Here is a 27,686-nt window from a genome sequence, read left to right as displayed (position 1 = left end):
CCCACAGCACCCTCCCAGTTGTTGCTGTTGTAAAGTGCCATCGAGTTGGTTCTGACCCATAGCGACCCTCTAGAGGGTTTCCAAGGAGTGACTGGTGAGCTTGAGCGTCCAACTTTGCAGTTCAAATTAATTGTGCAGTCTAGAGCGCATTAACCCATACTGCCACACCAGTGGGCCCCCCCTATATCCCAGCTTCCATGAGTATTGGTGGCCAATGGCTGATAGATACACCCTTCTTGGGGAAGTGCCTCCATTCAGGCGGAGCTGCCCTGGTTCAGAAAATCCTAGAAGGTTCACCATCTCCTCATCTCCATCCCTAGGGATAGCCTATAGTCAGGAACTAACTTAGGAGTGAAAAAGTCTACCTTATTTGCTTCAAGTGATATAACCTAGTGATGCCATATATATTCCAGAGCTCCCCAAGGGATCAGGCTGTGGTAAATCACCCAATATCACAGTTTTGTTTTGCCATTTTGCTCTGTTCTGCTCACCTCCTTCTGCTAAGGGCATTTTTTGAATAAATGACTTACACGAGAATCCTTGTCTCCAGCTCTGAGAGAACCTGACCTTAGACACCTCCTAACTACTGTGTTTTCCATATTAAACTGCTAGAATCCAGCTAGGAGGCTTCTCATCAGATCTTTCTGGTAACCAGAGGAAGACCCTTTGCAATGGAGAGTCCATGCTCTAGAATATTCTACTTCCTGTACTCTGTGTCACTGTTTCACAATTTTTAGGGCATAGTGCCAAGATCCACCTTCTAACACTAGTCTCCCCACAAAACACACTTCAACACAGAGTGCTCTCTGAATGTACAGTCCCACTGATGCCTAGAGTTGAGTGGTACAGTTGTCTTTCTGCCTCTGGGCTTTAATGCTAACATTTTATTACCCCTGCAGTTGTGTTTTCTCTTTTTAAGGCTAGCGGTTAATGACATCTTTGATGTGCTTTGTTTCCTGAGTCTTTCAAAACAAAGAGAGAAATGCCAGGAAAGTAAGATGAGGAAAGTATGTGGAAGAGGTTAACAGAAAGCTGGCAACTAATGCCAAAGGTTTTTGTTGTCCGAAACAGTAAATCTGAGTGTCCACAGATTCTGGTCACTGTAATAATAATCTGGTGGATCTTTATTATTGCTCAATTGGGGTGTTTTCATATTGCCAACCTGAAAGGGATCATGGGAGGATTTTAGAGACACACAGGACCTCTGAGCTCATTCATGCTCAACATCTCTCTCTCTCTCTTTTGTGTGAAGTTGAAAAAAATTATTTGATTTGTAAAATAAGGTACTGATCTTTACAATGTAATTAAGCATATTATTACTGAACATTAAAATTTTACCGTAATGTCACTAAAATAGTCTATAGTAGAAATAATGGATTACAGACATATTTTTTAAAATTGTGATAATATATTGGCAGCAAAACATTTGCCGTCTCAACAATTGAAATCGATGCCATTTTTGCAAAATAGCTTTGGAATCTGCAATGCCAAGATATGCAGCAGACGACAACCTGGGGCAAAACCTCACCTGTGTTTGGTCAACCTGTGTTCTCACCAACGCACTGTACTGCCTACCCTATAAAACCAGGTTAGATAATGTGGGGACTAATGTGGCTTTGGGATCATGAATACAGTAACTCACGATTTTTAGCAACTCATGGAAACTTGGTTAGTTCTATCAAATCAGCTCTCTCCTCCTGGCCTCAAGGAGCCTTCTATCCACACCTCAAATGTGCCCAGAGTGCTGCTGATTGGTCCTTGCTGGGGTTTATGCTCAAGAGGAATAATGTGGTGACCCTATAAAAGCAGTCCTAGTTTCATACGGGAATTAGCTGGAAGACGGTTAAAATATAAGCATGCCTGTACCCATTCCCTAAAGATTTTGACTAATTCCATACCAAGGACCCGGAATCAGAAAGCCCTGATTGCCATTCCTGCCTCTGCCCACAGCCTGTGACACTGGGAAATCCACTTTCCATTTGTTGCTAAGAGCCTTGATTGGTGGGATGGGAATACCGATAGGTGGAATCAAAATGCTGGCACACCTCCACGTCTCCGGTCCAGTATGAAAACTTTAAATAACTAAAGAGAAAGTCATTCCCTATAGCCAGCCTCCTAAACTATAAGAAAATAAATTTGTTTGTTAAAGGCCCCACTGATGACATTTCTGTTATAACAGCACTAGATAACTAAGTCAGAGGTTGAATACCTTAAGCACCAGCCAATTCCACTGGATTCTTAAGTAGACCAACATCAACCTCAGTTCTGTAAAAGCTTCACCAGGATTTCAATTGTAATTTAATTAAATTGATAATATTAATTTAGGGGGAGTTGACACTTTAACATGATTGCATTTTTCTCCAAGGAACATAGAATACCTTTCCATTTATTTAAGTCTCTTTTGTTTTTTAGTAAAATTTTATATTTTACTTCATATATATTTTACATATGCATTCCATTTCATTTTTGGTGACTTCCAATTTTTTTCCTAGACTCCTCTCTTATATATTCCATGTTTTGATTATCAATGAGTGGTTTTTGCTATTTCTTTTCTTTTTGAGTTGTGCCTCACCACCACCAAGAAGAAGAGCTGGAGAGTGTCCTTTGGACAAAGGATCCCTGTGCTGGAAGCCTTCTAGACCCAGGAAACAGAGAAAGAGAGAGAGAGAACGAACTTTTAACACTAGAGATGGCACTAGCTAGCAAGAGCGGTAGCCAAGAAATGGCAGCAGCGCAGGCCGTGAAGTCAGGAGACTGTGAGGAGATGAAGGAGTGGGTGTGCTGATCCATGGAGAGAGGGAGCTGAGCACCTTTGAGCAGAAAGCCTGCTGGTGGAGTGGGGTGCCTCCAGGAACTTGACAGCGGAGATAGGATCACTGAGCAATGGAGCACAAGAGAGCTGAGCACTGTCAGGACGAGGCCTCTGGGCATTTAGCAACAAGAGTTAAATTGCTATGCACAAAAGCCAGAGCAGGGGGACCAGAGAGAGGCCTGCTTGTGGTACAGTTGAATGGAGGTTATCCTGATTGAAGAATGTATCCCAAGTCTTCCCCAATCCTGAGTTGTAACCTATTACATCCCTAATAAACTCCAAAACAGTGAACATGGCTGGTGAGCCAATGCAACCAATTACTGAACTCAGCAGAGGAACAGAGAGAGCCGGGTTGGTTATCAGATTGGTAAAAAGTTTGGAGACTTCATATGAGTCAGCCTTGGGCTGTTGATCTCGATGGTTTACTATATTAAGAATGACAAGTTGAAAAGGCATGAGGCTGCACTGATTATTCCAAAGAACATTTCAAGATCTACCCTGAAGCACACTGCTGTCAGTGAGAGGACAATATCCAGATGCCTACAAGAAAGACGATGATTCAACTTTACCCACCAATCACTAATGTCAAAGATGAAAAAATTGGAAGATTTTTGCCAACTTCTACAGTCTAAAATTGATCAAACATGTAATAAAGATGCAATGTTAACTACTGGTGATTGGAATCCAAAAGCTAGAAACAAAAAGGATCAGCCAGAAAATATGGTTTTTATGACAGAAATGATGCCACACAGAACATGATAAAATTTTGCAAGACCAATGACTCATTCATTGCACATAGCTTTTTTCAGCAACATAAACAGCAACTATACATGGGATCTCACTGGAATGGAAAACACAGGACTGAAATCTACTACATCTGTAAAAAGATACAATGGAGAAGCATAATGTCATTATATAGAACAAGCCCAGGGGGTGGCTGCAGAATAGACCATTAGTTACTCATATGCAAGTTAGCTGCAGCTGAAGAGAATTTTCTTTAAAAAGTCCAAGAGAACCAAAGTATGAACTTGAGTATGTTGTTGTTGTTTTTAAGTACTGTGGAGTTGGTTCTGACTCATAGTGACCCTGCACAGGGTTTCCGAGGCTGTAAATCTTCACAGGAGCAGAAAGCCTCGTCTTTGTCCCATGGAACGGCTGCTAGTTTCGAACTGCCGACCTTGAGGTTAGCAGCCTGATTTGTAACCACTATGCTACCACAACTTGAGTATATCCCACCTGAATTTAGAGACCATTTCAATAGATTTGGCACACTGAACACTAATGACCAAGGGCCAAATGAATTGTAAGAAAACATAAAGGACAACATACATGAAAAAAAGCAAAAGGTGATTAAAAAATGGGGGAAAAGATCAACATACGAGGGGACTTCATAAATTCATGGAAAAATAAAATGAAAAGATAACAGAATTATTCCATGAACTTTTTGAAGCTCCATCATAGTTGTCAGACTAGACTCTAAACTTGGGTCTTGAAAGCAATGATGAAGTAAAAGAGTTGAATAGAAGATTTCAAAGGGTGGTTCAGGAAGATAAAGTATTATAACAAAATATGCAAAGATCTGGAGTTAGAAAACCAAAAAGGGAAGAGCACACTGATTATTTCTGAAGCTGAAAGAACTGAAGAAAAATTCATGCCCCGACTTACCATACCGAAGGATTCTATTGGTGTGGCACTTCAGATTAATGCGCTGGACTGCAAGGTTGGTTTGAAATTCAAGGTCGGCAGTTTAAGCTCACCAACTTGGAAACCCTATGTAGGACTGCTGTGGGTTGGAACCAACTTGACGGCATTTAACAACAACAACACAGGCAGATACTGAATAATGAAGGGAACATCAAAAGATGACAGAAGGAATCCATAGAATAGCTGTACCAAAAAAAACTTTTTTAAATGGCCAATGTCCAACCATTTCAAGAGGTAGCATATAATCAAGAACCAATGGAATTGAAGAAATGGACTCAAGCTGCACTAAATGCATTTGTGAAAAACAAGGCTCCAGGAATCAACAGAAAACCAACTGAGATATCTCAACAAATATATGTGATATGGGCACTCATCTGTGCCAGGAAATTCATTAGACATATACCTGGCCAATGAACTAAAAGAGATCCGTATCTGTGTCTATCCCAAAGAAAGATGATCCAACAGATTGAGGATATGATCTAACAATATCATTAATATCACAACAAGGAGTGTTACTGAAGATAATTGAAAAATGGTTGCAGCAGTACACTGACAAGTAACTGCCAGACATTCAAGTCAGATTCAGAAGAGGATGTGGAATGGAAGATATCATTGCTGATGTCAGATGGATCTTGGCTGCAAGCAGAGAATACCAAACACATAACAAATTATGGATAACACTGCAAAGAAAGGGAATTTCAGGACACTTAATTTTGCTTATGCAGAATCTGTGTACAGACCAAGAGGCAATCCTTCAAACAAGGAAATACTGAATGGTTTAAAATTAGGAAACGTTATGTGCCAGCGCTATATCCTGCCACCATACTTCTTCAATCTGTATGCTAAGCAAATAATCAGAGTAAAGGATTATCAGTTTTACACTCAGCAAATCATACACTGTTTCATTTCAGCGACTGCAATCCCCTCCGTGAAACAAGAGTTATCCCACTTTCTCCCCGTGGTTCCTATTTCTATTCCACCCACATTCCCACCCCTTCTCAACTCTGTCTTAGGTAAATGTAGCGCTTATGATTTTGAATAATTGACATTCCACGGTGAGCAAACCTTACTAGTGTTGTTGTCCCCCCTATATACTTATTTACTGCTTGGCTGAAAATTGGGCCATGAGAGTGAGTTCCTTTCCAGCCCTGAAGGGGGGTCGAGGGCCATGGTCTCAGGTTCCTCCAGTTCTCTGACCAGTGATCTAGGGCTTGCTCTGTAATTTTGAGTTTGGGTCCACATTTTCTCCCTCTATCTGGGACCTTCTAACGTGATCCCTTTCAGAGCAGTTGGTCTTAAGAGCCAGCATCATCTAGTTCTTCTGGTCTCAGAGTCCTGAAGACTCTGGTAGTCACATGTTTGGAATAATTTTGATGTGTCTTATTCTAATAACTTTCTTTGACTCTCACTTGGTTGTAGATAATCATATTAATCTATGGATAAAAATAATATTGGTTCTTTTTCTATTGATTTTGCCTTTTTTCCCCTTTGCCTTATTATCTTGGTTAGAACAACATGTATAGTGGGAAACCTCATTTTGTTCCCTATTTTATTAGTAATTCTTCTATATCTATTAAATATAGTGTTTATTATCAGTTTCTGGTAAATATGCAAGCATTTTATTGTTTTAAGGAAACATTTCTTGATTTTTGGTTAACTAACTTTCCTATTAATATTTTTAAAAAATCATTTACTTACATGAACATTCATAGATTTTTTTTTCCCTCTTCAGGCCAATAATGCAAAGCATTGTATTAACCAATTTGCTAATGTTGAATCATTTTAGATTTGATCATTTACATTTTATTGAGGATTTTTTATATGCATAGTCATAAATGAATGAACGATGGTTTTAACTTTTTATGCTGTGTAAAATTTTGGCATCAGGTTTATAAAAGCCTTGTAAAAGGGACTGGGAAATGTTCCTCTTTCTGTGTTCTGAACGGAAATTAGCAAACTACAGCCCAGGGGTCTAATCTAACCCATTACCTTTTATTATAAATAAAGTTTTATGGAAACATTTATTACCTGTTTATGTATTGTCTGTGGCTGATTACATACTACAACAGCACAGCTGAGTAGGCCTGATAGAGACTAATTGGCCCACAAACCCTAAGATATTTACAATCTGAAGTTTTATAGAAGTCTGCCAGTTCTCCTCTGTTGTTTTTGTTAGGTGCCGTTGAATTGGTTCCAACTCATAGTGACCCTATGCACAACGAAACACCGTCAGTCCTGTACCATCCTCACAATTGTTATTAGCCTTGAGATAACTGCTGTTGTCACTATGCCAATTCACCTCAATGGGAGTCTTCATTTTCATTATTCTCCTCCAACACCGTAACTCAAATGCATCAATTCTTCTACAATCTTCCTTATTCACTGACCAACTTTCACATGCATAACAGTTTACTATAATTCCTCTAGAATGGCTTAAATATCACAGCATTTACCTGAATCTTGAAATTTTTAAAACTCCTCTACAAATTCATTTGTAATGTTTCCTATAATGGACGTTATTTCAATTTCCTTCTTGGGAGCTCTGGTAGCGTAGTGGTTACGAATCGGGCTGCGAACCTTAAGGTCAGTGGTTCGAAACTACCAGCCGCTCCGCGGGAGAAAGATGAGGCTTTCTATTCCCGTAAAGATCTACACCCTTGGAAACCCTGTACAGGGTCGCTATGGGTCGGACCCGACTCGATGGCACTGAACAACAACAACAACAACAACTTTTATATATTTAGGTTTCTGACAAGAACCAATCTAGCCCATTAAATTTTCCCAGAAAATCATCCATCTCACTCAGATTTCCATGTTTAATATCATACCCTTGTACAAAGCCTCTTATGGTTTTAGGAATAACTTCCTTATTTGTCATTAAATGCACTTTGGTACTTTCAATGTTGTACATATATATTTTCTCTCTCTCTTTTTTCCATCACACTAGTTGGAGATTTGTCTATTTAATTGGTCTTTCAGAGAACTAGATCTTAGATCTATTTATCGAACACAGTTTAAAAAACCTTTAACGGATCTATGACACTTTATTTTTCGTAGGTTTTGAATTTCACATATTAAATTTTTATTTTTAAGCTATTCTAAAATATATAATTCAGTGATATTAATGACATTCACAATGCTGTGTTCCTTATTTCCAGACCATTTTCATCACCTCAAACAAAAACTTCATAAACAGTAACTCTTCATTCTCCCTTCCCCTAATGTTAGGGGCAGACTAGGAACCTAACAGCCAGCACAGCTTCTGAGAAATAGAGCAGTGCCAGACCACCAAAAAAAGGTGCAAATGAAGACTATGTGTCACCTAGACCCTGACACCAATCAGAATTAAACTTGAGGGAGACGCGTCAAAAACACTATAAAAGCAGTGAAAGAGCAGAAAGCCAGCGCTCTGCCACTCACGAGAGACGCCCAATTCTCCTCTTTGAAGAAGTATACTTTTATAGCTTAATAAACACTGCTTGCTACTTGCTGCTTTTTGTTTGTGGGGACTGTTTGCACCAACCTCAAGTAGGTCTTGTTAGACCTGCAGAAGTCAAGTTATTGGACCCTAACGCCTAGCCCCTGGTAACTATGAATGTACGTTGGTCTCCATGCATTTGCCTAATCTACATATTTCATGTAAGTGGGATCACACAATATTTTCCTTCTTTTGTCTGCCTTATTTCACTCAGCATAATGTCTTCAAGATCTATTCATATCATAGCATGTATCAGAACTGTGTTTCTCTTTATGACAGAATAATATTTCATTGCATGTATATACTGTATTTTGTTTATCCATTCATCTGCCGATGGACACTTGAGTTGCTGCCACCCACCCTTCAGCAACTCAGTGGTGCTCCAATGAACAGTGGTGTACAAGTATGGTCTGTGCTCCTGTTTTTCAAGTCTTTTGGGGATATACTTAGGAGTGGCACCAAATGTAGTTTTTAAAAAATATTTTTTAACACTTTAATTTCTACTTTTATTGCTATGAATTCCTTCCTCTTTTTTTTTGGTTAATTTTATCCTTTTTCTTGCTTCCTGATTTGGCTATCTGACTTATTTATTTTCAGTTAAAGCACTAAAAGAAATTCTCTCTGTGTATGGTTTTGACATGTGCTCATTAGAAGACAGGATAGCAAGACTCTCTCATACTTCAGACATGTTATCAGGAGGGACCAGTGCCTGGAGAAGGACATTATGTTTGGTAAAGTGGAGGCTCAGCGAAAAAGAGGAAGACCCCAGCGACATGGACTGGCACAGTGGCAGCAGCATCGGGAAGAAGTGTAACAATAATGATAAGGATTGTGCAGGCCCGGGCAATGTTTCATTTTGTTATGCATAGGGTTGATATGAGTTGGAACTGACTTGATGACACCTAACAACAACAACATGGCTTTGATTTGGTCACCAATAGCGTTCTCATTACTGTGACTATATGTTTTAATTCCTATTTGTAATACTCAATTTAACCAGATTAGGAAATTATCAGTTTTTCTGTCTGATCATTGTTTCCTATGTCCAGCTCCAATCCCAAACTCAAATTATGAGTAACAGTAACAATATCAAATAGGTATAGTTTGTTGAATTCTTATGGCATATACTTTCAACCCTGGACTCTGAACCACAAGGTGGGCAGTTCAAACCCACCAGCTACTCCTCAGAAACCCTATACAAGGTCCCTATGAATCAGAATCTACTTGGCACTTAACAGTAATAACACTTCCCACCCATTATTTTCTTTCTGGGAAACTCGACTCCTGGCTGTACAATAAGCATTGGACTACGAATCACAAGGCTGACAATTCAAGCCCTCTAGCTGCTCCTCAGAAACCCTGTACTGGGGTGCTATGAGTCACAACCAACTCGGTGGCACTTAACAACAGCAACCAAACCTATAGGTAGTACAGTGATGGTTATTTTACAGACCAGAAAACAAAGGCACAAAGCATTTCAGGACCTCATACAAAGTCATGTGATCTGGTCAAGGGATCAATAGCTCTGAAGCTTGAAGCCAAATCCAGACCAACCAGTCTCCAAAGCTGCTGCTTCTTCTATACTGCTACTCTTATCTCTTAAACTTTCTGTTTATTTAGTCCTCTTAAATCCCGTGACTTTTGCTCCATATCAGCCAGGTGGTGGTGGTTGTGTGTTTTTTTTTTTTTAGCAGATTTAAGACACAGCACCACCTGTTGCTATGGAGAAGATTCAGTCTCGTAACAACCCGAATGGACAAAGTGCAACTGCTCCACAGGGCTTCCAAGGCTGTAAGTTTTATTTTTGTTTTTAACTTTTTACTGTGAATTGAGAGAAGGTTTACAGAACAGATCATCAGTGCCACATTTAATAAATTAATATTTCACTAAAAAAATAATGTCACTACTGCAATGATAGCAATCTACTCCACGTACCATCAATTAACAGGATTTACCTCTATTCGCTTTATTATTTTTTCTCCCCTCCTCCCTACCCTACACCTACACTGTAACCATCATGGAATGTTTCATTTAGCACGAAAATCTTCTCTTAACTTTTCACAATAGTGGTCTGTCTCACGTAGTATTTGTCCTTTCGTGATTAACTAATTTTACTCAGCATAATGTCCTCTAGGTCCACCCATGTTTTGAGGTGCTTTGCAACTCGTCAATGTCGTGTAATAATCCCCTGTGTTTGCTTAACAAGCCTGTAAATCTTTAGGGAAGCTTACTGCCACATCTTTCCCTGGAAGGACAGCTGGTGGGTAGGAACTGCTGACCTCTTGATTAGCAGCTGAGCTCTTAACAACAGCACCACCAGGGCTCCTTCAGAGACCCCGAGACCCTGGAGCTGGGTAACTCACAGTTCTCTCCAGCACTCTGCTGAAAAACAGAGTGGCCTCCGGATACAGGGCAGAGACTATGGAGCCCAGTGTACCGGGGTTCCCATCCTAACTGCTACTCATCAGCTAGGCTACTTAGCAAGCTACTCTTTGTGAACTTTCCAGAGGGCTGTTTTGAGACTTAAATTAATCCACGTCAAGCACTTAGCATCGTGCCTGGCTGCATAAGAGCTCAACAGAAATTATACCAAGTTCTAGAAAAGATCCAATGTCACTAGCCTCATAAGCAGAGACAAGTATAAGATGTATATAAACACAGTTTTCAAGTACACACTCACCAATATTCTTCTGGATTTCTATGACAAAATGTTTCTCTGGATTCTGGCAGCTAAAGTCAAAGATTGCTCTCTCTCCAGACTTGATGGTCAACGTGGATTGGTATTTTTTTGAAGAGACAATATAACAGGCCTTCACTGGCAGGGTTGGGATCCCGGGCTTTATGGAAACTACAGTGCCACTTCCAGGTGGTACAGCAATATCAAAAGCATCTGCAGAAAGGAAGAGGAATGAAGTGAGCAGGCTAATTTAGGTCTCCCAATCCGATGTAGTTCCCACCTCCACTAGCCCAGGACAATGCCTCTAGATGGTCCCATCTTCCTTCCCGCTTGGCTGAGAAGGGAGATGTTGTCAAATGACAGATAAGTCACATCTCCTCTCACCAATGGGAAGGGCTGGGCCATTGCTGGCTTGGCAAAGTTCAATTCTCCTTTGGCTTTATCAACTTTTCTAAAAATGCGAAACTCTACACCACCTTTCGGAGTCTTAGTGTGGCATTGCAAGGTAAGCACTAGACCAAAAGGTCAGTATGCAAACTCACCAACCGCTCCTCAGAAACCCTAGACAGGGTCGCTATGGGTTGGAAACGACTTGATGACACTTAATAACAACAACACACCACCTTTTAGGCAGTACATTTTCAGAGATTCCATTTGTAGGGTATTAAAATAATGACCCGAGAAACTGCTCCTCTGCTCATTCAGGTGCAGGAGAAAAGTCTACAGACACAAGCCATCCATCTGAGGAGCGGCACCCTTAAATGCAAATAGCCGCTGTTTCCCACCCAGGACACTTTGGAAGCCCAGCACATAGATGTGGAGTGGCTGAGAAAACATTTGCAAATATTAGTTCTTTATTAGATCTAAACATAGGACGTTGAGGAAGTTGGAAAAAAACGTTTGAGTAAAACAACGCTGATACCTGAGACTGGTGTTCAGAAAAATACCATCTGAACAATGACAAGCAAGTGAGAAGGGAGTTGGTTATTAACAAAGGGGCCAGGGTCCCTGGGAGGCACAAATGGTTTGTGTTGAGCTACTAGCAGAAAGGCTACTGTTTCAAGTCCACCTGGCAATGTTGTGGAAAAAAGGTCTGGTGATCTACTTCTGTTATGATTAACTAGTGCCTCTGCTACACCATGTTCTGGCACAAACGATGGTTGGCACTTGCTATGGCATCTGCACATAGAAAACCTGCTGCCATCAAGCTGATTCGGAGTCCTGCAGGACAGACGAGAACTGCTCCACAGGGTTTCCAAGGCTGTAATCTTTATAGAAGCAAGCTGCCTCGTCTGTCTCCCATGGAGTGTCTGGTGGGTTGAAACTACCAATCTTTTGGCTAGCAGCTAAGCACTTATCCACTGCATCATCAGTTGGTTCTTCATTAGCACATAGAAGACGCTTAACAAATGCTTGGCAAAAGAATGAATGGATAGCAATCTATTCTGTCCAGCCTTTATTTTATGGCTAGCAATCGTTACTTTCCAGCTATGCCTTTAAAAAAATTTTTTATCTTTAAAATCAATTTTATCGTGGTATAATTTACATACAATAAAAGGAATCCACCTATTTTAAGAACTTTGATAAGTATCTAGGCCATGTGAACACCACCACCACAATCAGGATATAAAAACACTTCAGTCATTCCTCCACACTCCCTGCGCCCCTTTGCACCAACTTCTATCTCCATTGCTGGTTCCAGAAAACTACCAGATAGTTTTGCTTGACCCAGACCTTCACATGAATAGAATTGTATAGTAAGTTCTCTTCTGCTCAGGAGAATGTCTGTGAGATTCACCCACATTTTTCTATGGAGCAGTGGCTTGTCCTTTTTCATGGCTGAGTAGTATTTCATTGTCTAAATAGACAACAGTTTGTTTATCCATGAACATATAGAGTAATGTTTGAATTATTTATTTTACACTAGCCTTAGTATAGCACTGTAGGATAAGCACTGGATTGCTAACCACAAGGTTGATGGTTTAAACCCATCAATTGCTCCCTGGAAACCTATACAGTGTTGCTCTGAGTTAGAACTGACTTTATTGTATATAACAACAAGAATATGCAACCTTCAGTATGGATTATACTGCAAGACAGAAACAAAAACAAACCCCTCACATCGGGATCAATAAGTAACAACATGATAAATAGAGAAAACACTGAAGTTGGCAAATGTTTCATTTTACTTGGGCCCACAATCAAGACCATGGAATCCAGTCAAGAAATCAAATAACATTGCACTGAGAAAATCTACTAAAAAAAACCTCTTTAAAGCATTAAAAAGCAAACATGTCCCTTTGAATACTGAAGCATAGCCCAGCCCAAGTATTTTCAGTCTCCTCATATCCTCACAAAAACTCAATAATAAGGAAGAGTGAAGATATGATGGTGGTGGTGGGGTTATGCCGTGGAGTCAGTTCCGACTCATAGCAACCCTGTACAGGGTTTCCGAGGCTGTAAATCTTTACAGGAGCAGAAAGTCTCATCTTTCTCCCGTGGAACAGCTGGTAGTTTCGAACTGCTGACCTTGAGGTTCACAACCCGATTCGTAACCACTACGCTACCAGAGCTCCTCTGACTTATGGTGTAGGCAAAGAAAATTAAACATATCATGGACTACCAGAAAAACTCTGGTAGCATAGAAATTATGAGTCGGGCTGCCAACCTCAAGGTCAGCAGTTCGAAACTACCAGCGGTTCCACGGGAGAAAGATGAGGCGTTCTGCTCCTGTAAAGATTCACAGCCTCGGAAACCCTGTGCAGGGTCATTATGAGTCGGAACCGACTCCATGGTACTTAACAACCACCACCAGAAGAACAAACAAATCTGTCTTGGAGAATTACAGCCAGAAGGCTCCTTAGAAGCAATGAAGAAGAAACTTTCTTTGGACACATTGTCAGGAGGGACCAGGCTCTGGAGAAGGACAGCATGCTTGGAAAAGTAGGGTGTCAGCAAAAAAAGAGGAGAACCCTAAATGAAATGGAACGATACAATGAATGGCAACAACAATGGGCTCAAACCTAGAAACAGCTGTGAGGATGGCGCAGAAGCGGGTGATTTGTTCTGTGTACACAGGGCCACTATGAATGGGAACCTATTCAACAGCACCCCACAAAAACACGTTTTCATTGTACCAGGTCTGCTAGCCTGCCTGAGAGCTGAGTAGCATTTCTCCTTTCCCGGGCTGTGAATGAGCCTGCCCGTGTATCCACAGCCTCGGCAGCCAGGCACAATCCAAGGTTTGAATTGTTGTCTACCTGTTCTAGCACATTCTTTCTCCTTGTTCACTCTGCTCCAGCCCCATTGGCCAGTAGCTTTTTAGTAGAAATTGACCCTTCACCTATGATATGGACTGCAAATATTTCTCCCAGTTTATCATTTGCCTTTTGATCTCACTTAGAATGTTTTCCCCTGGTAAGAACTTTAATCTCTTTTGGCCTCTGTTCCTTCATTTGTAAGGTGAGAGGGCTGAGCTAGAGTAACTCTAAATTCCTTGCCAGCTCTGAGTCTGGGGTCAGTGCCCATGTAAGTAGGAAGCAACTATGCTACTAGAGCATCCTGGGATACTGCCCATGACAATTTCTCACAGGACCAGGGCACCCACATGGCTGCCTTGTGGCTTAAGACGACTTAGGTTTTCATTTGGGGAACAAATCTTCTGATCTCTCCAACTTCAGCTACCCCAGTCTGCCTTATCCTGGCTTCTTTCTGGAGTATGCCAACCTCTTTCCTACCTCAGACCCTTTGCACTCACTGGCAAATTTCTACAATCCTTTCTCTGAGTCTTCCGTTTTTTCCAGTCTCAGTCCAAAGTTCACCTCCCTGAATGGCCTCCCAGACCAGCCACCCAAGTGCTCCTCTTACCCCAGTCATCCTCTGCCTGTCACCCTGTCATCCCGCTGTAGTCTCTGATGGATGATACAGCGTTATTTGTTCACTTTCTGCATCCTGCCATTATAATGCAAGGTTCTACAGGCGTCTAGCTAGGGCTTGCCCATTTTGTTCAGTGGTAGCCTCAGTGCCTGGTCTCCATGTGGATGCAAAAAGCTGTAAGGCCCTGGTATTTCCACATGTACACATGTGGGTTAGTGGCACAGTTCTCGCCTGTCATGTAAGAGGCATGGAGTAGATCCCTGGCCAGTGCATCTCATGCACAGCCAGCACCATTCTGTCAGAGGAGGACTGCATGTTGCCATGATGCTGCTGATTAGGTTCTAACAAAGCTTCCAGACTAAAGCAGACTAGGAAGAAAGGCCTGGCAATCTGCTTTGGAAAATTGGGCAGTAAGAACCCTGTAATCACACTGATCTGATCCACAACAAATCATGGGGATGGCTCAGGACCAAGCAACGTTTCTTTCCATTGGGCATGGGGTCACAGTGAGTTTGGAGCCGACTCGATTGCACCCAACAACAACATCTCCAGACAAAACCAGGATTGCCATGTTGTTGCCCTTGCTGCAGCTGGCTTCTAATTTTGTTGTTGTTAAGTGCTGTCAAGTCGATTCTGACCCATAGTGAACCTGTACAGGGTTTCCAAGGAGCAGCTGGTGAGCATGAACCACCAACCTTGCAGTTCAAATGACTGCAGTCTGACGCATTAGTCCACAGCACCACACCAGGACTCCTATAGATACCCTGTATTTCAGTTTGGGCTAAGAAATCATGGCAGGAACCAGCCTTTTAATGAACAATTTCAGAGAGAAAAACCATTCTCTGAGATGGAAGCTTATTTACTGGGATGCTCTATCCTTAGGCAGTTTGGCCATTTAGAATCTTCTGAGATAAATCTGAAGGTGTAGAAGTTAAGACATCAGATTAAAAATAAATCTGAATTCACAGCAGAAACCCAGTGGTCAGGTTTATACTCGCTGTGTAGTAAAACCCGTCTTGTGTTTCTGTAATCATAAGAACGTCTTACTTACCCTGTTATTTGTAGAAAATTCTGAGAGCACCCAGTTTCCAAAGTTCTGGTTCCTCTCGTGGGGTCTCTAACTCCCTCTTACAAAAACGGGAACCCACTGTCAATTCCAACTAATAGCAACCCTACAGGACAGAGTAGAACTGCTCCATAGATTTCTGAGGCTGTAAATCTTGACGGGAGTAGACAGCCTCACCTTTCTCCTGCTGAGCAGCTGGGGGATTTGAACTGCTGACCTGGTGGTTGGCAGCTCAACACTTAACCCACTGCACTACCAGGGTTCCTTTTCTTGATCCCCAGTTGATGCTAATTCACTGCTGTGTGAAGTTGTATTTTGTCTCCAGCTGCCACTCCCATGTCAACTGCATACCAATTTCTTTCACTACCTTATTTCTTGTTCTGTGTGCTTGTTCATGCTTTGGACAAAGTATTCTTTTTTAAATTCTTGATTCTGAAGACTTGACTCTTAGCCAAACGGTTGGCCATACAAATCCACCCAGAGGCACCTACCTCAGTGGAAAGGTCCATCAATCAATCTACTTCCAAAAGGTCACAACCGTGAAAATCCTACACAGCACTTAGAGCTATTCTGCACGTATAGGGTCGCCATGAGTCAAAATCGGCCACAACTAACAAGAAAATCTTTTTTTTCTTTTAATTAAGTGTTAGACTATAGTGACACTAAGCAGCTCAGTGTCTGCTTGGGGTTGGAGAGCTGGAGAGGAAGCAGGAAAGGAGATGGACGGTAAAGAGCTACAAGGAAGCTGCTCTGTATCTTATTATGAGAGTGATTACACAACTGTATTCTAACTCCAACATTCATCAAAGAGTACACTTAAAGCTGGTGATGTGTGTTATACGTGAGTCACCCCAATAAACAAACAAACAGAAAACACAGAACCTACGTGGTAGAAAGACAAAGTTGGCATTTAAATGCACCCAAGAATAATCATGACCACAGTGAACACACATGGCTGAATAATATTATCGGATAGGCTTCCTTTCTCTCATGGAAGGTGTACTATTTTCAAATATCTTTAAATTAAATTCTGGGAAGAGCAAAGCTGAGCTCACCAAAATCTCTCCTGCTTTCAGCCAGGGCAGGTATTTCTAATAATCCTGGATACGTGACAATCAAAAACGTATCATCTCTTTTAGAAATGTAACCTTTTTTTCTTTTTTGTTTAGATCTTTAAAATCATGTATTCATGTAACAAACTCGTTCTGGGGTTTGTATTATGCTCCAGAAACCACCCTTAGTGTAAAGACTATAACAAGAACAGCCAGAGTGCTTGCCCTCAGGGTGCTGACAATCTAATCTGTTGTTGTTGTTAAATGCTGTCCAGTTGGTTCAGACTCATAGAGACCCAGCATAGGGTCTCCAAGGAGCAGCTGGTGAGCTGGAACTGCTGACCATGCGGTTCAAACCGGCCTTGCAATCCGGTGCATTATCCTATAGCATCACAGAGGTTTCCAAATGATCACTTGTTGTTGTGAAGTGCCGTCGAGTTGGTTCTGACCCACAGTGACCTTGTATAGAGTTTCCGAGGAGCAGCTGGTAAGCTTGAACCACTAACTGTGCGGTCCAAACTGACTGTAGTGAGCTTTTAAAAATTATGAGTCTCAAGTCTCAGTTAGCCTTGGCTAAGCTCTGGGAATTGGAGTGGAAACATCTGGTATTAGAGATAGTCACTTTTATTTTCTCTTCCTATAGAGAGCCATAGCCCCATCTCTAATCACTGAATAGTTTCATATTTCCTTCATGATTTACTAGCACCATCTCTATTTTTTATACCATAACCCAAATGATCATCCAAACTCATTCTGCAGTGAAGGAAAGCGTAGCCTTCTAAGGATCTAAATGATTCATTCCAGGTTAGACTTTTAGCACCCTATCATAGAGTCCTGGTATGGTGCTGGGGGTTAATGCACCACACTGCAAAGCTGTTTGAACTGCAAGGTTAGCAGTTCAAGCTCACCAGCTGCTCCTTGGAAACCCTATACAGTGTAGCTTTGGGTTGGAACCGACTTGATGGCACTTAACCACAACAACATGTGTCTTTACTCTGACCTCGAGATGGTCATCCTAGCATGCTCTACTCTCCTATATATGCTGACCAGAGAGTCGGGGCCTGAGGAATCCTCACCTGACTACCCGGCTCACAGCCCAGAGGAAACAAAAAGCTAAAACATGTGTTCAGTAAAACCAAGTATTGCTCCCTGTGTAGCAGGAGGCCCATAACCTACATGGTAGGCCGCTGGGGTCAGTTACAGCCAAGGACATGTCACCCACATAACTGACCTAGTCAAGGCCCCTTCATTCTAAATGATAAATGTTATCAGCTGGAAGGTGAAAGCAGGGCTAGGAAGATGAAGGTGCAAGCCTGCACATACTTAGTATGTGATTTCCCCGCTACTGCCACCAATTCCCGCTCTAAACGCACTTGTCTCCCACCCACCTGCAGTTTGTTATACTGTACTGGCTTTCATGTTGCTGTGATGCGGGCAGCTACGCCATCAGTATTTCAAAGTCGAGTTTACAGACTAAGTCTAGAAAGAAAGGTCTGGCAATCTAGTTCCAAAAATTAGCCAATAAAAACCTTATGGGGCACAAAAGAATGTTGTCTGAATTGTTTGCTTTGGGGACATGCCATCAGGCGGGATCCATTGCTGGAAGAGTACACTGTGTTTAGTGAAGCAGACCATCAGAGAAGGCAAGGGAGACCTTCAGTGAGATGATCAGCACAAAGGCCACACTGATGAACTCTGATCTGGAAAGAATGATGCAGGTCTGGGCAACATTTGGTTCTGTTGCACAGTGACCATCACATCTGCCCACCCACCCATCCACCCACCAATACATCCACCTACTCACCCACCCACCCACTCACCCACCCACCCATCCATCCATCCATCCACCCATCCACCCATCCATCCCTTTATCCACTTATCAGCACTGATTTTATTTAAGGAACCCTGGTGTGACACTGTAGGATAAGCACTGGACTGCTAACTGTACAGTTAGAAGTTCAAACTCACCTCCTCACAAACTCCTTACAGGGTCACTGAGTCAGAACTGACTCAACATCACTTAAGAACAACATTTCATTGTAGGAGCCCTAATGGTGCAGAGGGTTAATCATTGGACTATTAACTGAAAAACCAGTGGTTCAAGCCCACCAGCTGCTCTTGCAGGTGAAAGATGCAGCAGTCTGGTCCCGTCAAAATGCACTGTCTTGGAAACCCTATGGAGCAGTTCTACTCTGTTCTATAAGCTGCTCTGAGTCAGATGGCAGGGGTTTGTTTTTTATTTCATTGTAATAAAAGTAGCATAGAGATTTCACTCCTGGAGCAAAATAATTTGTAAGCTCATTTTATTCCAAATGCTTAAAACTGGAGAACATTTTGCTTGCTCGGTTTTTTCCTCTTCTCCACTCACCACCATACATGAGACCTTGCAACTGGAAACACCAACTCTATGGAATATCATCTCAGCAATCGCTCCCCTCCCCCAACCCAGCTTGGCACATCTGAGCACTTGACAAACGGACTGTAATTTATAGAAAATGGATGGGGCGTTTTCTTTTTCAACACTCCTTTCTTCTGTTTCCCTCGGAACTTGGTATTTCATTGGTCTAATGTTTCAGAAGATTTACTACTGTCCCAGTTCACAGAAATGCAGACAATGCTCCAAATCTGGGTGTGATTTCAAGGTGTTTCAGGTTCAAATGAACCCAAGCTGACTTTCACTCTAGCTGCATATAGGCTCCCCAGGCTTGGAGTCCCGGGACGCTTGCAAAGCCGACTTGTGCTCATGAATCACAGCTGTCTTCTTCCCTCTCCTCCCTCCCGACTTCTCCTTATTAGGACACCTTTGCTACTTTCTGCCTCACCATGGCCTCTCGGGTGGGAGTTTCCAATTGTTTTAATCACCATTCATTATGACACACAGGATATTATACAAACGTCCCTCTTAGGTCTTTTCCCAACATCCGATTCTTTACAATTCTAAGATTGTAGCAAAGGGAAACAAAGGAATTCCACATGAGGTAAACCCCAGGGAAGTTAACATCTCTGACTCATAGTGACCCTCACCTACCAGAACCTGACTCATGACAAGCCCCTGGGTGGCAGACTAGACATGTGTTCCTTACAGTTGTCAAGGCTATGACCATTCAGAGCCAGATGGCCAAGCCTTTGTTTTGCGGCATCTTTGGGTGGGATCAAAGATGCTCCACAGAAAGACCTGGCAATCTGAAGCTATTAACAGTATTAGTTGATTGTCTACCTATTTGCACCATCCAGGATTCCAAAAGGCTGACAAATGTGATTAAAATAAATATTTGTACTTCCAGGAACTTAAAAAAATGTACAAATGTGATTTGAAAACACTATTTAGATGGATCTAAATCCCCAAAGGCGCTCTGGTAGTGTAATGGTTATGAATCGGGTTGTTATCCTCAGGATCAGCAGTTTGAAACTACCAGATGCTCCGTGGGAGAGAGATGAGGCTTTCTGCTCCAGTAAACATTTATAGCCTTGGAAAACCTATACAGGGCCGCTGTGAGTCAGAACCGACTCCATGGCATATAACAACAACAACAAACGCCCAAAACGTTGTGGGGGGAAGACACACAGACAGAAGCCATGTATCACTGTGACTCTGCAGGGGCCTTCCATACAGGGAGGCTGATCCTACTGATCAGACATCAAAGCAAGACCATGAGGAGAAACTGACAGCTCCTGTCCTCTCTTAGGAAAGTCACACTGTAATCAATGTCCTCCCACTAAGTCCACTGGGCTGGTACTTCCTCCATCAAAGGAGTACATCCCTGCTTCTCACACTGAGCGCCAGTGAAAGTAAGGGTTTGTGCTTTGGGGTCAGGTTTGGAGAATACATTTCATCTCATTAAATTATGTCTGCTCTCTCAGAGCAGGGGGTACTCACATGAGCGCCCAAGGGAAGCAACATGGCAGCGGAGAAGACAGTGATTTCACTGAGCACACCCCATGGGGCCACTCATGCAATTCAGATTCCTTCTATCTTATTCTTTGCAGGGAACAGATGTTGAATGCACATAAGTTAATGTTTGTCTGTCTGGCCCACCAGTGCCCAACAGGCAGTCAACAACTTGAGGACACAAAGTAAGCTCAAAATACTCTACAAATGCTGAGGGTCAGCTACTAACTCTCTTGGGGCAGTGGTCAAAGAAGGCTTCATATAGGAGCCATGATTTAAAATGGGTCTTGAAAGTGAATAAGATCTTGCCATCCAGGGCATAACGAGATGGGTGTCAGGAAGGATAGTGGATGAAACAGCAAGTACCAAGAAACAGACGTGTGAACATGGCTTTCCTTGGGAACACTCCAAGAAGTTCAGTTTGGCAAGAGAACAAGAGAAATGAGAGAGGCGGAGGTCGGAGAGAGAGTCAGGCTTAGGGCTAGAAAGGAGCGTGGCTGTTGGTCTAGGCTTCAAGGGGTGGGACCAGCATCTTAATAGCTTTATGTACATTAATGGCTTTATGTACAGAGAGTGCACATTCTAAAACCAGATTATCAGGTGAATCTTTGGCTCTACCATTTACCAACTTTGTCCACTTGGGCAAATTACTCACTTTCCTCGTCCAGAAAATGGGGATAATAATGGAATTGTTGTAAGGAGTAAATGAGTCGACACTTTTAATAATAAAGGCTAAGAATGGAATCAGGGAGTCAGCCAATGTTAGCTGTTACCCCTGCTGTTAAATGCGTCGAGTAGGTTTTGACCCAGAGCAACCCTATATAGTGTTTCCCAGGAGCAGTTGGTGAGCTTGAACCACTGACCTTGAGGTTCAAACCAAGTCCAGCTTGTTAACCCACAGCGCCATATATTCATGTAGCATTATTACAACTTACTAGTGATGGGGCACCACTGAAGGATGTTAAACAGGGCAGTAACTAGGGCAGCAGCCTGGCTCTAGGCTGGAGTAAAGTGGGTAAGGCACCAAGGGTGTAAGACATTAAAGTGTCTCCAGTCTTGGACTAGCAAGGCTCTGTGATACAGAGATCAAGACAAAGGCTGAAGGGGTAAGGAAGTGGAAATGTTAAGGTGCTTGACTGTCTGGAGGATATTGGGTTCCTCTGCCTCTAGTGCGATACAGACATTTGTGGGATAGAAAGGATAACTGGGGAAGATGATTACAGAAAGCTAGTTAGCCCATCTTCAGCCTATAATGAACTGGATTATCCAAAAGGGGTCTAGAATGTACTCAGGAAAACAGGCTTCTTGTGAAGCCTTGGTGGTGTATGGAGCCTTCTCCTGAGCCCCACCCAGAACCTTCAGGGGTGGGACATTCCCAATTGAAAAGACATGCAGACCAATATGGAATGGCTAGAGGAACAGAAGATACTTCTTGAAAGAAAGACCAATGGACAAAGAAAAAAAAAAAAAAAAAAGACTGTTTGGCTGTGACAATATCAAGTAAGCTGTTTGCCCTGGAACCATCAAGACAAGAAAAGTCAATCCATCAGGGTAAATCTATGACTGAAACTCAAAGGAACACATGAACAGTCCTATATGCGCGGTGGCAACCATCTTGGTCAACTTGAGAGTGGAGGGGGAGGGGGGAATGCAGCAAAGAAGACATGAGCTGAGATTGGTCATATCCTGTAGATGCCTGATGACCTTGAGAGGAGACAGTGAAGAGGGTGGGTTGGCTGGTTTAAAGTTCAGGGTGATGTGTGAAATCCAGAGCCCAAAGACACTGACCTAGCCACTGGAGGCTAAAGATAAGAATGAAGCAGGTAGCTGGTCTGAAAAGTGAGAAGTGTGTAAGAACTCCCAGACAGTACCCATTGGACCTTGTGTGGCTGGCTGGCTGATCAGAATTCGAGCAGATGAAGATAAAAAAGTATGATACAGGGAGCAATCATCAATTGTTACAATCTGATCAACTGGACCCCTGTTCATGGATGAGGCTGCCCAAAATTCCAACCAAATCAGAAAGGATTCTCTGTTATCAAGAATAAAGCATGTCTCATCAGTACACTGGATTGAAAGGGACAGGCACTTAGACTTTGGCTACCAAAACTGGAAGGCTATAAAAGCACAAAGTGGCTGGCTTACAAGCTTTCATGAGGGTGCTTAGTGTCAAAACTAGGGGAATAAGAAACCCTACTGAAAAGTTTTCCTCAGGCCCAGATGGGTTTGGTGATGAGGAGGGCAGGATTTTATGATTCAATTATGAGTAACTGTTTTCAGGTCTAATGGTGATTGTCACAACTGTAAATGTAGAAGAGGAGCAACTAAAAGGGGGGCAGTTAATCTGTCATCTCAGCAACAGGGGACCGTAGGACCATCAAGAGGGCAGAGCATGAGAGGCCCAGGGACTGAGAAAGGCAGTGTACCTGCGGGCAGTAGTCTGGCTTGCAAAATGTGCCCTTCGGACATTTAAACAAATATATATTACAATGTGGTATGTGTACAACAACATCAATAACAAAGGTAATAAAAGTAAATGCTGTTGGTTGGGGGTGCATGGAGGGAATTGTAATTATTACAACGATCTGCTGAATGTAACCCTTCACTCACTCAATATCCAATTAAAGGCTTTCAAAAGAAGAAAGAAAAAAAACAACAGTGTCTCCTTAAATTTTATATCGTAAGTGCCTCACCCACTTCAAACTAATCTCAGTCCTGATGACTAGGTATTAAAGCCCTTCCATCTTGCTGACTCAGTCCGTGGGAGTAAAGCCCATGGGACCTACATTTGCTGATGGAGCACAACTCAAAAAGAAGAGAAAGAGCTGTAACACCTATTAATAATCGGAACATGGAATGTACAAAGTATGAATCTTGGAAAATTGGAAATTGTCAAAATGAAATGGAACGCATAAACATCGATATCTTAAGGCATTGGTGAGCAGAAATGGGCTGGTACTGGCCATTTTGAATCTGACAACCACATGGTTTACTATGCTGGGAATGACAAATTGAAGAGGAATGGTGTTGCCTTCATTGTCAAAAAGAACATATCCAGATCATTCATGAGTTACAACACTGCCTGTGATAGGATAATATCCATGTGCCTACAGGGAAGACCAGTTAATACCACTATTATTCAAATTTATGGACCAACCACTAAAGCCAGTGAGGATGAAATAGAAGAATTCTATCAACTTCTTCAATCTGATATTGATCAAACATGCAATCAAGATGTATTGCTCATTACTGGTGATTGGAATGCAAAGGTTGGGAGCATAGTGGAAGGATCAATAGTTGGAAAATACAGCCTTGGTGATAGAAATGATACTGGAGAACGCATGATAGAATTCTGCAAAATCAATGATTTGTTCATTTCAAATACCTTCTTTAGACAGCATAATAGACAACTATACACAGGGACCTCACCAGATGGAATACACAGAAATCAAACTGACTACATCTGTGGAAAGAGAGGATGGAAAAGTTCCACATCATCAGTCAAAACAAGGCCAGGGGCAGACTGTGGAACAGACCATCAATTACTCATATGCAAATTCAAACTGAAGCTGAAGAAAATTAAATCAAGTCCACGAGAGCCAAAATATGACCTTGAATACATTCCACCTGAATTTAGAGATCATATGAAGAACAGATTTGATACATTAAACACTAAAGACTGAAGACCAGAAGAGTTGTGGGATGACATCAAGAACATCATACATGAAGAAAGCAAAAATTCATTAAGAAGACAAGAAAGAAGGAAAAAGTCAAAATGGATGTCAGAAGAGATACTGAAACTTGCTCACTAGCATACAAATGCTAAAGCAAATGGAAGAAATGAAGAAGTACAAGAACTGAACAGAAAATTTCAAAGATCAGCTCGAGAAGATAAAGGCAAATATTACAACAAAATGTGCAAAGATCTGGAGTCAGAAAACCAAACAGGAAAAACACGCTCAGCATTTCTCAAGCTGGGGGAACTGAAGAAAAACTTCAAGCCTCGACTTTCGTTATTGAAGGATTCTCTGGGCAAAGTATTGAATGACGCAGAAAGCGTCGAAAGAAGATGGAAGGAATACACAGAGTCACTGTAACATAAGGAAATGGTTGATGTTCAACCATATCAAGAGGTAGCATATGATCAAAAGCCAATAATACTGAAGAAAGAAGTCCAAGGTGCACTGAACAAATTGGCAAATAACAAGGCATCAGGAATTGATGGAATAAAAATTGAAATCTTTCAAGAAAGTGAGGCGGCATTGGAGGCACTCACTCATCTATGCCAAGAAATTTGGAAGACAACTATCTGGCTGACTGGAAGAGATCCATATTTGTGCCCATTCCAAAGAGAGGTGACCCAGTGGAATGTGGAATCATCATACAATATCTTTGATATCCCATGTGAGTAAAGTTTTACTGAAGGTAATAGAGAAATGGCTGCAAGCATACACTGACAGAGTACTTCCAGAAGTTCAAGCCTGGATTCAGAAGAGGATGTGTAACAAAGGATATCATTGTTGATGTCCAATGGATCTTGGCTGAAAACAGAGAATACCAAAAAAATGTTTACCTGTGCTTTATTGACTACACAAAGGCTTTCGATTGTGTGGATTATTATGACAAGCTATGGACAATACTGTGAAGTATGAGTATTCCGGAACACTTAATTGTGCTCATAAGGATCTGTACATGAACCAAGAAGCAGTTGCTCGAACAGAACATGGGAACACTCACTGAATGGTTTAAAATTAAGAATACAGGGTTGTATTCTTTCACCATACTTATTCAATCTGTATGCTGAATAAATAATCTGAGAAGCTGAGTTATATGAAGAAAAACATGGCATCAGTATTAGAGGAAGACTCATTAACAACCTGCGATATGCACATGATACAACCTTGCTTACTGAAAGTGAAGAGGACTTAAAATATTTAGTAATGAAGATCAAAGAGCACAGTCTTGGGTATAGATTGTATCTCAATGTAAAGAAAATATAAATCTTCACCACTGGACCAATGAACAACATTCTTATTAACGGAGAAAAGGGTGAAGTTGTCAAAGACTTCATTCTTCTTGTATCAACTATCAATACTCATGGAAACAGCAGATTAGACAATGTACTTCATTAGGCAAATCTGCTGCACAAGACCTTTTTGAAGTGTTAAAGTTTGAAGTGTTGAACTGTCTTAGACACTCTACACACAACAGGCATTAACTTGGCCAGGTCTGTTTCACAGACTGGCAGCAGTGGTGGTATCCTGATGCTTAAGGGAAAGTTAGAGATCTCTGCGACAGGCCACTCTGGCCCATGGCAGCCCCGTAATGCTTCTTCTCACCATGCCCCCACCAGGAAGACTTGGGGTCCCTGGGACAGGCTCTGGCTGCTTCAACTCCCACCTTTGGCCCATGCCACCATCCAGAAGCCCCCTCCCCCCTGTAGCTTCTGGTTGTTGTTGTTGAGTGCCATCGAGTGGGTTCCAACCCATAGCAACCCTGTATAGGGTTTCCGAGGAGCAGTTGGTGAGCTTGAATCGCCGACCTTGAGGTTCAAACCGACTTTGCAGTCCAGCTTATTAACCTGCAGCGCCACACCAGGAGTCCGCAACTTCTGGTAGCTGCTGGCATTCCTTGCCTTATGGTTCTACCACCTCGATTTCTGCCTGCGTGGTTACAGTGCCTCTTCCTTAACAATGAAAATGCTCTTAGAAATGGTAACACAGTAATAAGAAAGTGGTTAACTTGCAGTTGAAACAAAAAAATAACTAAAGAATGCCTCCATGCTGTAAGGGAGTGTGGTGTTGCCATACGATAAGCACTGGACTGCGAACCACAAGATCTCTGGTTTGAGTCCACCAGGTGCTCCATGGGAGAAAGATGAGGTTTTCTGCTCCCATTTAAATTTAAAGCCTTGTAAACCGTTTACAGGGTCTCTATGAGTTGGAACTGACTCAGTGGGATATAACATCAAGAAGACCACTGAAGTGCCTATGTGGGAATAGTTCATTTCCCACATTCACATAAGAAAGAGCCAGAACACAAGTGTTCCTTTCAGGAAAGAATCGGTCTCTCTTGGATTGGAAACCCTTGGGATCTAGACACCAGGTCTGCCTAGAAAATAACAGCATACGGTTAATAAGTAACAAGCTCCAAGCTTACCGTTTTAAAAGTCGTGGCAAATATGTAGGACACACTAACACACTTGCCATATCTATAGTCTTCATATGTACAGTTCAGCGGCATGAATCATGCCCATCATATTGTTTAACTACCATTAGCTGCGCCCAACACCCTTAACAGAAGCTCAGTGTCTTCTAATATGACTGTATTTGATACACATTGATAAATTCTCAAACTTACCCCAGAAACGTGTTTCTTCTAATCACCCCAACTTTACAGACATAAAAACTGAGGCTCAGAGAGGTTAAGTAACTTGCCCAGGCATGCATGGTTAGTAAGAGGCAGAGTCAGGATTTGTGCCTAAGCAGTCTGACTCCAGAGCCCAGAGTGATATAAAGGACTGCTGAGAGGAGCTAGCCCTTCCTAAGGAATTCCACACACAACCAGGACCTTTTGGACAAGAATGGTTTGCTCTCACTATCAAAGTCAACTGCTGGCTCTCCAGCGGGGTTGCAGGGCATCAAAAGGAAGATGTTTGTTTTAAATAGTCAAACAGGCATACTGCATGAATACAGATCCTTCACTTCAAAAATACTTTGGAAAGTGTAGTTTGGATTCAAATGCAAGATTTAAAGTTGTCTGGAATCTGAAACTGGGGTATGGTTCTCATTTTTTTTTTCTTTTGCACATGAACTTGGTGAAAGGACCTGAGAATGGGGAGCCTGGATTGGTTTAGCTGTTGATGGTTCCAATGCTATGTGAGGTCTGTCTGGGGGCTTGTGGGTTATTAATGGAGTTGTTGCTGTTGTTGTCAAGTGTTATTGAGTCGGTTGTGACTCACAGGTTTCTGAAGAGCAGCTGGTGGGTTTAAACCAGCGACTTTGCTGTTCAAACAGGCCTTGCGGTCCATACATTGTCCTGCAGCACCCACCATACCAGGGCTCTAATGGGGCTGATATAGTGCAAAAGCACAGAGGCTAGGGTTCTGGAACACAGCACTGGAAATAAAAGA

General features: G+C 42.0%; 1 protein-coding gene across 1 annotated transcript in view; it reads right to left on the bottom strand.

Annotated features, from left to right (window-relative positions):
* The window catches only part of CDCP1 (CUB domain containing protein 1), a 44,619-nt gene extending 30,339 nt beyond the window's left edge, over positions 1 to 14,280 (bottom strand). The window contains exons 1-2 of the mRNA XM_006877854.1: positions 14,262 to 14,280; positions 10,675 to 10,884 (exon numbers count right to left, since the gene is read on the bottom strand). Of these exons, the coding sequence (XP_006877916.1) occupies positions 10,675 to 10,884; positions 14,262 to 14,280 (229 nt within the window). The remainder of the gene's footprint in view (positions 1 to 10,674; positions 10,885 to 14,261) is intronic.
* Between the last annotated feature and the right edge of the window lie 13,406 nt (positions 14,281 to 27,686).

The sequence above is a fragment of the Chrysochloris asiatica genome, unplaced genomic scaffold, assembly GCF_000296735.1.
Source record: "Chrysochloris asiatica unplaced genomic scaffold, ChrAsi1.0 scaffold00641, whole genome shotgun sequence".
NCBI lineage: Eukaryota > Metazoa > Chordata > Mammalia > Afrosoricida > Chrysochloridae > Chrysochloris > Chrysochloris asiatica.
This window is presented reverse-complemented; position numbering and strand designations above follow the sequence as displayed.